Source organism: Triticum urartu, chromosome 3 (assembly GCF_003073215.2).
Source record: "Triticum urartu cultivar G1812 chromosome 3, Tu2.1, whole genome shotgun sequence".
Classification (NCBI taxonomy): domain Eukaryota; kingdom Viridiplantae; phylum Streptophyta; class Magnoliopsida; order Poales; family Poaceae; genus Triticum; species Triticum urartu.
In genome coordinates, this window is record NC_053024.1 from 442,604,724 (window position 1) to 442,617,578 (window position 12,855).

At 50.6% G+C, this 12,855-nt stretch overlaps 1 protein-coding gene across 1 annotated transcript; it reads right to left on the bottom strand.

Annotated features, from left to right (window-relative positions):
* Positions 1 to 5,777: 5,777 nt before the first annotated feature.
* Positions 5,778 to 12,481, bottom strand: LOC125544263 (ubiquitin-conjugating enzyme E2 5A). The gene is made up of 5 exons (XM_048707880.1): positions 12,173 to 12,481; positions 11,986 to 12,074; positions 7,159 to 7,286; positions 6,238 to 6,342; positions 5,778 to 6,125 (listed from the first exon to the last, which is right to left on the bottom strand). The coding sequence occupies exons 2-5, from the start codon at positions 12,053 to 12,055 to the stop codon at positions 5,985 to 5,987; spliced, it is 444 nt and encodes a 147-aa protein (XP_048563837.1). The 5' UTR covers positions 12,056 to 12,074; positions 12,173 to 12,481; the 3' UTR covers positions 5,778 to 5,984.
* Positions 12,482 to 12,855: the final 374 nt, after the last annotated feature.

Genomic DNA, 12,855 nt, shown 5'->3' on the forward strand with positions numbered 1-12,855 from the left:
TTATTTTTACAGCAAAAAATAACAAAGGAAATAAATACTAAGACTACGGTCGACTGCCCGCAGTCCACCATAGTCTCGGGGACTATACCCAGTGGGTGCACTTAGCGTGCCCCCACCGGTTCTGATCCCACTCGACCGGCCAGCCGAAGTCGAGTCCAAAAAAAAGGCAGAAAGAGAGAAAATAGAACTCAGACTACAGTCGACTGCCAGCAGTCCACCGTAGTCTCGGGGACTACACCCAGTGGGTGCACTTAGCGTGCCCCCACCGGTTCTGATCCCACTCGACCAGCCCGCCGAAGTCGAGTGGAAGAGACAAATTACCAGTTCGGTTTATACATTTGGCAAAATACAAAGACTACAGTCGACTGCCAGCAGTTCACCGTAGTCTCGGGGACTACGCCCAGTGGGTGCACTCAGCGTGCCCCCACTAGTCTAAAAATTCAATCGACGCACCCAGTGGGTGTACAGATGCAAAGATTTTCGTTAAGAATCTTCAGGTAGCATATCCTAACAGAACAAGCGGCGACCAACTAACCTGAACGTTACTCTGGAGAGCCGAGCTGGCATCATAGGCGGCTTGGCTGGCGTCCCGCACCATCTTCATCTTCTCCATCATAACGCCCGCCTGGCGTATGGCTTCCCTAGCAGCATTCACCTCGTCCTCTGGGACATGATGGGTCGCAAAAACTGAAGGCGGGTCGATAGAGGCCCGGGCAATCGACGAAGAAGGCAAAGCACTCGACAGTGGCTCGGCGAAGGTAACAGAACCCCGATTGACGTCGCCAGTGTCCTGAACGACTGGTTCCGCCCTCGGCGTCGACTGTAGCGCCTCGCCTACAGGAGCTCGCCTAATCTTCATCGTCAAAGGCCTTTCGGACTCTTCATCATCATCAGGGAGGTCAATAATGTTGGGAGCTGTGCAAAGTTCGATTGCCAAATCACGTCACCCAATGATGCACATTGCAGTTGAATCAACCGAATAAAGATAGTATGGCAGAAATCATACCCGGATTAGAAGTGACCGCATCCTCCATCACCTCATCATCATCCCTGTAAGCTGAGGTCCCGGAAGTGGCAGCGCTGACAATTCCAAAGTTCGTCCAGTTAAAATAAGAAAAACAAACAGCGCGGAGTGTCGAGTGAATAGAAAGAGAGACACTCACGCGGAGGCGACGGGGATATCAATCTTGATCTTCGGCAACGCCTTCCGAGTCCTCGGCTCTGCAATTTTGGGGTGCTTGGGCGCCTTCTCAGTCGGGGTTGGTGAAGAGATCCGAGGACGCTTCGAAGACTGACCAGCCTGAGCAGTTGCCTTGTCGCGGGCACTCGGCTGTTCTTGGTCAAGCTTGGATCGCCTCTCCCTGCGAGGGGGCGACTCGACTTCTTCTCCGTCACTTGAGTCGTCGCTTCCTCCATCCCCTTCACCATCGGAAGTCCACTCGCCACTTTCGCCGCCACTCGCCTCGCCTTCTAGAACTTGCTCTTGCTCCCCATTGGGCATTGAATACATTTCAATAATGGCCTGAAAGAAAGCAAGGAGAGCAAAGTCAGTCGACGCAACATAGGCAGCTGCGCGAGTGAATTCAGATTACAAGCAAAAACTCGGAATCAGACCTGCTCTGGTGCATGAGACTGGTCGAATGGGGGAATTCTCCTGGCTCCCCTGGGATTGTCCTTGTTCCCGGTAATGCCCGACAGCCACTTCTCCAGTGTGTCGTCGTCGACCTCCTCCGGATGGATCCGAGTGGAGTCTTCAAGACCCGAATACATCCACATCAGATGGTCTCGAGCTTGAAGAGGCTGGATGCGCCGCTGAAGGAAGACCTCGAAGAGATCCATACCAGTGACCCCGTCACGAATAAGCTGGACCACTCGATCGACCAACACCTTCACGTGCGCCTTCTCCTCCGGGAGCACCTTCAAAGGGGAGGGTTTCTTCACTCGGTCCATGGTAAAGGGAGGGAGGCCAGTCGATTGCCCTGGCGTCGACTGGTCTTTGCAGTAAAACCAGGTCGACTGCCATCCGCGGACTGAGTCAGGAAGAATCATGGCCGGAAAGGAGCTTTTCCCTCTTGTCTGGATGCCAAGGCCCCCACACATCTGGATCACTTGGGTCCTCTCGTCACTCGGATTAGCCTTTTTCACTGTCTGGGAGCGACAAGTGAAAATATGCTTGAAAAGACCCCAATGAGGCCGGCAACCCAGGAAATTCTCACACAAAGAAATGAAAGCGGCGAGATAAACGATTGAGTTGGGGGTAAAATGGTGGAGTTGTGCCCCAAAGAAGTTCAGAAACCCTCGAAAGAAGGGGTGAGGAGGCAAGGAAAATCCACGGTCGACGTGTGTGGCAAGAAGAACACGCTCACCCTCCCGAGGTTGCGGCTCAGATTCCTTCCCCGGAAGCCGCGCCGAGTCGTAGGGGATCAGCCCCCCTTCGGCCAGGTCGTCGAGGTCCTCTTGGGTGATCCTCGAGTGGATCCAGTCGCCCTGGATCCAGCCCTTCGGCAGGCCGGTCCGCGAAGAAGATCCGCCCCGGGTGGTTGCCTTCCCCTTCGACCTCGCCGTCGCCTTCTTTGCCCGCTCCAGAGCCGCCGTCTTCTCCTTCCTCATTGCCGCCGGCGAGACGCGTACGGAGCGGTGATGCTGGGGCGAGAACGAGCGCAGCGGAGGGACGTGGAGAGGAGAAGAGGAAATGAGAACGCACTGTGCGGGAGACTCCGGTCCAATGCCTTATATGAGGCCGCTTCCGAGTGGCTGACGGGTAGGCCCAGGTGACTCTGTCAAATCCCGTAACGACCGCGCGCGCGATACGTGGCGAAAAAGGTGGCGCGAGGATCGAGGCAGCTCCGCTCTATCCCATCCGATTACTGCGGCCTCCCCCGTCTCGCGCGCTTCCCAAAATTCTGATCCCACGAAATCTGCGGGCAGCAAACAACTTGTCAGACCAAAAGATCTCCTCCGCACCGTCACTCGGAGCCTTACAAGTAAAGAAATTCACTCGACGAAGAATTAGGAATGGATCAAGGCGACTGAAAAGGAAGTTGCTGTCATCACTCAGGTCCGTTGATCCGAAACAAGATACGCTCACGGCATGAAAAACGAGTCGGAGAAGTTCTCAACTCCTTCCTCACTCAAACCTCGATCCATTCGGGGGCTAATGATGAAGCTATGTACCTAGGATAGGGTCATGGACATATCCTAACTGCCCTACCCAAGGACATCTCTAGAAGAAATCACCTTTCAATCGACTTGAAGGTGTTTCACTCGACAGACTCGAAGACACTCGACCAAGAAGCAATCACTCGACCAAGATCCAACCACTTGACGGCCAGGAGACCTAAAGTCACTCCTCACGCTAACGGGTGGTCATTAAATAGCTTTTATGATCATCATAGCACTTTATTACTAGCGTTACCAGTAACGCCCTGCCTTAATGTACATTGAACCCTTTGTAACGTGGGCTGGCCGGGGTCCTGGCGCACTCTATATAAGCCACCCCCTCCTCCGAGACAAGGGTTCGCACCTCTGTAACTCATACTCACATAATCCAGTCGACCGCCTCTGGGCTTCGAGACGTAGGGCTATTACTTCCTCCAAGAAGGGCCTGAACTCGTAAACCTTGCGTCCTTACAACTTCTCCACAGCTAAGATCTTGCCTCTCCATACTTACCCCCCTACACTACTGTCAGACTTAGAACCATGACAGTGCTAATGTGTACGGGTCCAACTTTGACAGTACTCAGTTGGAAAGGGCGTGGAAATTTTACCAAATACGGCAAACCTATTGTTGGGCCCTGTACAAATGTTCCCGCAAATGAATCGCACAGTGCAGACGTGGAACAGAACCAACACTCCTTAGGGCTAAGAGCATCTCCAGCCGTTGAGCCCCCAGGAGGCATATTTTTCGCCTCCTGAGGGGCTGCCGGCGAGAACTTTGGCCTGGGGACGGGAAGTTTTCCACTCGTTGCGCCCCCAGGAGGCGATAAGCGGGGCCGACGAGGACGAGCGAGGTGCTCGTGATCATCAGCGGACGAGGGAGGTGAAGGACCGGGCTCCTCGCCGGCGTGCACCTCCCCTGCCTGGCCGCCGCGCGCCCGCGCCCCTGGCCGCTGCGTCCCCTGGCTTCCCGCGTCCGCGCCCAGGCCTCTCCTTCTCGACGACAAGGCGGGCGCGAATGTCCTGCTCGGTCGGGGTGAGGGGCCGGCTCAGCGGGGCGCCGGAGGGGGCCAGGCCGGCGAGGAGCAGCACGTGCTCGAGGGAGAAGGTGGCGGGGCCGGCGGGGAGGCGGAAGGCGTGGGAGCGGCAAACAGGGCGTGCCAGGCGACCGTGGCCGTGGAGGCCGCGACGGCGACGCCCGCGGCGCGGAGGACGGGCGCGGAACATGGTGGCCTCCTCGGTCGCCGCCTCGGCGTCGGGCACGAGCAGGTCTCCGGCGTCGACGAGGACCAGCGACGAGGCGTGACAGGCGGCGGGGACGGGAGTGGGGTTCGATGCCCGCGTGCATGAAGGGAAAGAGAGAGAGGAGGGAGCACGTGGGTGGGCCAGCGCCCACAAAAGTGAGTTAACAGGAGAGAGAGCCGCTGGCAGGTGGGCCAGCGCCCACAAAAAGGCGAAATTAAGCCCCCCAGGAGCCCCTCGGTGCGCTGGGTGTCGTATGAGATCGGCGGCGGGAATTTTTGCTTCTACCGGCGAAAAACGATGAGTTGGGGGCTCGAGTGGGGCGATTTTTGCCCGCCAGCGCCCAAAAAGTGGCTTGGGAAGGCTTCTTGGAGGCACTAGTAGAGATGCTCAAAAGGAGATGGTCTCAAAGGCCCCGTTTGGTTTCATGAGTAGTTTGGGTTAGTTTGGACTCAACTAACTCAAAAATATTTAAATAAGAGGGTTAGTTCAGGTTAGATGCATCTAACTCATTCAAAAAATCTAACCCATCCAAGAGGTGCTTATTTGGGTTAGTTCTCTTTAGGACCACTAAAAAGACACATTTTTCTCTCGCTCAGTCGCTCTCCCCAATTCCTCGAAGCATCTCGTCCTCTTCCTCCCTCCCTCTCACACCGCCCGTGAAGGCGCCTCTCCATATCCGCGCTCCCGTCTGCCCCCGGTAACCAACCCCGCCCTATCCTCCCTTCCACCCCCCTCGTCTTCCTGCGGCCCGTCCGCCCGCCGATAAGCAGTCGCAGCTCCTTGCGCGGCCCGTCCCCGTCGGCCTCAACCAGCGCGACTCCTTGCGCAGGGACGGCGAATTCGATTGGCGGGCTGTGCGAGAGGCCGGCGCGGCTCCTTGCCGGGCGCATCCCCGTTTGCCTCGGCCAGGGCTCGCTCCGTCAAATCCAGCAGGAAATAGGGTTCCAAGTAGTTAAATGATTAAGAAAGACAATTTATTGTCAATCTAACCCTACCATTCAAACACCTCTTTGGTTAAAGTTAGTTTAGGTGCGGTGAGAAACGCATGCACAGTGAACACTGCGTGCTTGCACAGAGGACAGCCTGACATCTCACCCCACCCGATTTACAGCTCAACTCCTGACAACTAGCCTCTTACTCTCTTGAACTAAGACGCAAATTTGAAGTCCCAACCCGAATCATCATATTCATACACAGCAAGCCGCTACTGGCGTTATCATTAGTACAGTACTACACTGTAATTGATTGTTTTGACGCCACCTGATAGAACCCCTGCGCATGATCAGACCAGTACTAGTACGGGTGTCCGGCATACAGGCGATGCCCGCCAAAGCACGCAACGGGTAAGCAATTTACAAAAAATTGCACGCAACGGGTAAGCAATTTAAGTGGCAGGCAGGTGGCTACATTTATCTGAATCCAAAATATGCAACACCGGTTCCATGTTCCAAGTCACTGCACCAAGTGACACAGTTGAGCAACGAGTGCCAGTTTGACAGACACATACACTGGGCGGGCACACACGAACAGATCGAGAATGTTACAAACAAGACTGACTCCGGCGACCCATCCGCCGTCTTGCATTACATGGCATACCTTTGCGTCCAGGTCCTGGCGGTGCTCTCGTACTTGTGCCGGTCCGTCTTGTACATGTGGGCGATCTCAGGGACCAGAGGGTCATCAGGGTTCGGGTCACACAGCAGGGAGCAGATGGACAGCAGCACCTGCATGTATGTAACCCGACAGAGTAGCAGCAGATGAGCTCAACTCCACTGTGAAGAAGAACCAAGCAATTGCAACCAACTTGCACCGGAGAGGGAGAGGAAACTAGCAAACCTTGGAAATGGTCAGAGCGGGGCTCCATTGGTCCTTGAGGATGTCCAGACAAATGCTCCCGTTGCTGTTGATGTTTGGATGGAACACCTTGGTGCGGAATGCCACCTGCATGTTGCATAAGGAAGAGGGTTCATACTTTGCATTTTTTGTAATGTAAAAGCTATGGATGGTATTCAGTATGGCAAGTGAACTTCCCGACTGAAACTTTTAAGCTTTTGCACAAGATAATCAGAAACCATAGAGCTTCGATAACTTTTCAGTTCAGTTAGTTGTTTTGCCTTACGAATAAGCGGATGAACACCTAAGTGATTAATGTGGCCACACAACCACTGCAAAGCAATTCTGTGGTTCTAAACAACATAGAAAAAAGTGTTTGTGTACACCGCAAATATTTCAAACTTCACGGACCATGCATTCACTTTTGCAGGACCATAGGTGTAATTTACCAACTCTATATAAGAATCTAACTGAAGCCCCATCTTACCCAAACACATACAACAAATCCACCTTACTTAGTAGTTGCCGCCCAAATCTACCATTCAGAACCAGTTCAAATGAAACGGCTCCTTCTAAGCCATCAAATGTCTTCAGCAAGTGTGCTTAGAGGCATGGAGCCCGACCGTTAATCTATTGCAGAGTACTTATAAACATGGATTTCTAAAGCTACCACACATTTGAAACCCATGTAAGGCTTTATAAAAGACCAGAAAAGAAAGCCAAAAAGATAAACCGAACCAATGAACTAAATAAAATTGTGTGTGTTACCAACACAAACAGAAATGAACCACATCTGTCAGAGTTCCGTTCTTAGATGTGAACTGTGAAATGACCTCAGACATATACGATTCAAAATTTTACAAAGTACATATGAAACAGAAGAAATGCAGAGAAACAACTGACAATTAGGCTAGTGCCAAGTACCTTTGGTGGTTTGAAAGGATAATCAGGAGGGAAGTGGATAGTAACTAGGAAAACTCCACCAGAATATGGGCTGTCAGATGGGCCCATTATTGTTGCCTGCCAATGGAACATATCTTCACCCACAGGACCTGTAAAATAGTATCATATCATCATCAACTAGCTATGTTCGCATTATAACCATCTTATCTAATAGACATGTCGACTAGCTATACTTGACACAGAAATGAACTTGCAAGAAGACTAGGGGTATCAAACAATGTCAAACAAAACAAATTGATGGGAAAAAATGACTAAACGTCAGTAACCATCCTTGTAGACAAAATTTACATCAGTGTTACTTGATTGGCCCAAGATAACTGGATTGCAAATTCGCGCACCATCCAAAAAGCATTGTGCGGTCAAGTGAGAAATATTAATTGACGATACATCCAAGACAATTCTACATACAGTTGTACCCTGAGATAATTCTGCGATATAAATTTTAGTTCCATATCAAATATAGTATAATTGCATAATAAAAACGGTATTATGCAGACATTTTTTTCTTGAATCCACAGAAACAAAAATATTTTTGAACTGCTAGCCCGTGTGGTTGCATGAGTTGGGAGTAGTTACACTAGTGTGCCGAGCTCATAAGATTGCATATTCAAGTACACATCGGCAAACAAAATGCAGAATAGTCACAAGCATGGCCAAACTTATGCTTAAATAAACCCAAATTGCGACATGGTCGTTAGTTGCTATTTGGTAATTAAATTAAATGCTGCTTGGACCTCAGTTGAGACAATAATACAATGCACGATCCTCAAGTTCAGGGACCATCAGATTGAAGTGAGATATCTGTTGTGCCAGTATAGAAACATAGGGGACAGTTTGCTACATTCTTTCCAATAAAAGTTATAACCATGTCATGCCAACCTAGTAGTGCGATGCGTAATACATGGGTGAGCTGTACCCTGCATGTTCACTCTGCATATATACAACTGATCTAGAACTAGAAGTAACAACTTAATTTATTTTATTTTCAATAGTTTGGTGTCATCAATGTGAGAAGATGATGACGTTGCTGCAAAATAAGAAGGGAATGCACCTGGTCCCATTATCAGATCTAATACAGCCAGTGTTCTAGACACCAATATAACATTGCTTCACACGTTACCCAGAGAAACCAGCGTTGACATAGCTAGTTCTAGTGTAAGCATTTGTTGGGAAACATAAAAACAAAACACAAATCAATAGGTAGCTAGATCTCCCCAGAAATAAGTCAAGCTACCCTTATCTTTTCTTAATGAACACCTGTTTTAATTATCTGAATCTTACTGTTAAACGATGCATTAATTTGGAAATAACAGTTCTTTAATCAAAACCTTATAAGTTACAACTGAAGTGTATTCAGAGGCCCATCCTCACATATCAGATGTTTAATTACTTTGAACAATTTCGAAATGGCTGCCGCTTATGTTCAGGCCAGCTTGGAACTAAACCCCACCAAATATCCCAATATCCAGCCAGGGATTTTATTCTAATTGTATTGACAAGACTTACAGTATCCACCATGACGAGACTAATGTCGTTTGTCAGATCGCCTAAGGGTAAACACCGTATCTCCGTGAATCACTGTGATATTAATCACTGATTGCGTGATTGCATCAGTTACCGTTGAACAAACTGTGTCATGTTACCCTGAACCACGAGCTGTGGACACAACAGAACGAGCAAGACATTGAATTTTGCGCTGCGTAATATTGCAGCTTTTCTGCTCTTTCTTCCTGCTTTTATTTCTTCAGAAAAGGGAAACAAGTCGTAGCTCATGCTCCACTACCAAACATGTAATCACATGTCCCGAGCTAGTGCTATGCATGCTACAAAGTCGTCGAGGAGTGTACAGACCGCATCCTCTGGGCAAAAGCTAACTAAACTGCTGAAAAAATTCTAACAAAAAAAAGACCGACGGTAAAGGGCTGCTGCCATATGCAACGGTTTTTGGGTTGGGCCAAAAATGCTGCCATGACAAGTCGTAGCTCATGCTCCACTACCAAACATGTAATCACATGTCCCGAGCTAGTGCTATGCATGCTACAAAGTCGTCGAGGAGTGTACAGACCGCATCCTCTGGGCAAAAGCTAACTAAACTGCTGAAAAAATTCTAACAAAAAAAAGACCGACGGTAAAGGGCTGCTGCCATATGCAACGGTTTTTGGGTTGGGCCAAAAATGCTGCCATGACAAGTCGTAGCTCATGCTCCACTACCAAACATGTAATCACATGTCCCGAGCTAGTGCTATGCATGCTACAAAGTCGTCGAGGAGTGTACAGACCGCATCCTCTGGGCAAAAGCTAACTAAACTGCTGAAAAAATTCTAACAAAAAAAAGACCGACGGTAAAGGGCTGCTGCCATATGCAACGGTTTTTGGGTTGGGCCAAAAATGCTGCCATGACAAGTCGTAGCTCATGCTCCACTACCAAACATGTAATCACATGTCCCGAGCTAGTGCTATGCATGCTACAAAGTCGTCGAGGAGTGTACAGACCGCATCCTCTGGGCAAAAGCTAACTAAACTGCTGAAAAAATTCTAACAAAAAAAAGACCGACGGTAAAGGGCTGCTGCCATATGCAACGGTTTTTGGGTTGGGCCAAAAATGCTGCCATGACAAGTCGTAGCTCATGCTCCACTACCAAACATGTAATCACATGTCCCGAGCTAGTGCTATGCATGCTACAAAGTCGTCGAGGAGTGTACAGACCGCATCCTCTGGGCAAAAGCTAACTAAACTGCTGAAAAAATTCTAACAAAAAAAAGACCGACAGTAAAGGGCTGCTGCCATATGCAACGGTTTTTGGGTTGGGCCAAAAATGCTGCCATGGCAGACTTATTTGCCTGCGACGCGAGCGGCAGGGTTTAACAGGCCACAATCTCCCTCTTCAACCCTGTCATGAGAGGATGGCGATGTCGACGATGCCGATCAAGGCTCGAAGCTCCGGAATCATACACGCCCAAGGGACTTCATCAGGATATCAGCCTTCTGCTTGTTCATGCCGATGAACTCCGCGGTCCCATTACTGTTCTCAATTAAGTCATAGCGGAGATCGATATGCTTGTTGCGATCATGGAGAACTGGGTTCTTGTAGATTGAGATTGCACACTTGCTATCAATGGGGCAACCTCCTGGTTCAGAATTTCTTCGAGGGGTGAGAGCCAGATTCCCTGGCATGCCGCGGTGGCGCGGGGATCATCGGCCCCTCTTGCATTGAGTCGACGCAGGCCATCATCAGCCTGGTCCCTTGTCCTCCTCGGGCTAGACAAGGTTCCCCGCCGCCGCCGCCGCCGCCGCTTCATCGCACTGCTTCTTGCGAGAAGGAATCTTCGGACGTGCGCCGATGATGACGAGTCCAACCCAAGGTCGGTCTCAAGATTTTCATCCCTAAAGCCAAGCTTCCATCCACCACCTTCAGCAAGGGCACGATGCTGGCGTGCGTCGACATAACCTGATCGGAGATCTAGTGTTTCCACTGGAGTGCACATGCTCGTCATTGAGGTCACCTCTACCATCAACACTTGTTCGGCTACCGACGCCTAGCCAGCCGAGTACCGCAGGAAAAGGAACCGGAAGTCAAGAAGTCCCATACAGCCTCGCCTTCGGTCACTGACACGCCACCTTCGATCCAACAACAACATGCATAACATGACACCTCCACCAGAGCCACCATGCAGCACCTGCCGTCAGGCATGATTTGACGTCTCCGCATGAGACATCGTGCGTAGCACCCGCCGGTGGCTTCACCTGCCGGCGACAGGCATGCTCTGACGCCTCTAGAAGAGACACATGTCACTCACTGAGCCGCATCGAACCTGATCTGTTGCCGTCATCCTCAAGGAGGCCGTCACCACTGCAAGACCCAACCACTCCATCATCCACTTAACCACGGAGGCGCTACCATCGAAGAAGCCGGGCCGCCGTCCCATCGCCCAACTCTTGCGGCGCCATCAGGTGATGCCACATCGAGCAAGAACACAGCCAGAACACCACCGCCAAACCAGATGCAGGCTACTGTGCTGCCATGCAACAACAGCGGCCGACAACCACCACACAGGGGCGACAAGAGGAGAGAGAGGGCTTTTTGGCCCGATTCTCCAGAAACCTTATTTGGGGGGAGAATTTCACTTCCCGGCCTCTGCACCAACTAGGGATGCACACACCCTTTTTATTATGAGTACCAAGATTTTTATCTTGAAGTGTAGTCTCACCACATATCAAGCATGGTCCTCCAATATATTATTTGTGAGTACCAAGATTTTAGCTTGATGAGTGACCACACATCAAGCTTGGTCCTCAATAAACGGGGGAAACCCTTGTGCATCACCTGACAATTCTAAGAATTGAACCCGGCTGGTTAGACTGCACAACCGCATACCTAACAATCGAGCTAAGGCTCTCATTGCAGGCAGCCTTCTTTGCTTGTGACGCGGGTTTAACAAGGCCACATGTCAGTACATAGCACCGTTGATCCAAGTCCAGATTCATGCTCCCCGCAAAAAAAAAGAAAAAGAAAGTCCCAAGTTCACGGGTAGTTTTCACCAAGAACTCCAAGCACACATCGCACCTTCTCCCCTTCCCCTTTTGGGGCAAGCAGAGCATAAAGCGTCACTCCAAATAGCTGTCAAGCAAAGCATTCTTTCGCGGCCGGTACAGTCACGGAAGACGCGAGCGTGTGCACAGCAAGTCATTCCGAAGCATAGCATACGCACAAAAATCTGACTCTTCACACAAGAGCATGTCCTAGAAGTGCAAAATCCAGACCAAAAGAAGCAAGAAAGGAGCAAGACCTGCGCTGCATGAGGTAGGGGGGTCCTTCTGCAGATCCTTGAGCTCCTTCTGTATCCTCTTGGACGCCATCGCGCCCTTGCTCGCCGCCCTGTTTTTCCCCCCAAGAACCAGAGCAGAGAAACCATCAAATCTGCTGCCATAAACAGGTTAGTACACATCACAAAGAGGAACTGGAACGGAACAAACCTCTGGCTCGATCTCCTCTCTGCCTCCTGCTTCCGTTTCTCCGCCCCCCTCCTCGCAAGAACCAATAATGGGACGGAACTGGGGAAAGGGGCCAGGAGCAGCAGGGCTATATATGTAAATGGGCCTCCCGTTCCTTTGCTCGCTGTCTGTCTGTCTTGATGCAGGTTTGCGTGCTGGTTTTATTTATTCGTTTCCGTCGAATCGTCCTTCAATGCGGTTGGGACCTGCTTGCTTACTTTTTAGTGGTGCGGTGCCATGGCTGATCGGCAAAGGCGGGTGGCATCAGATCAAATGCCCCATCCATCCGCTGCACTTGCACCGACCCCCTTTCGTATTAGTGGCTGCTGATGAACAGGGTTATATGTTCTCCCTTCTTTTCTTCTCTCAATCAACGCCAATAAATTGATGGATGGAGAGAACTGACGTGGAGTGAGACCGACGGAAAGGCAGCCGCGTCTCCTCCTGATATTATAATAATCGTGAATGAAAAATAAAGAATCTGCAGATTCTGGTGGGAGGCCCTGCCGACTGATTGATTCCTCGTGGCCTGCATGTCAGTGACGGGGCAAGAGAATCCAATTCATGCAGCCCAAGTGGACATGAGTGGAACCCGGCTTTTTGTTTGGGTGGCTGATTGCCTGACAACCGATAGTGATGTTAACACAAGAAAGCTACTCCCTCCC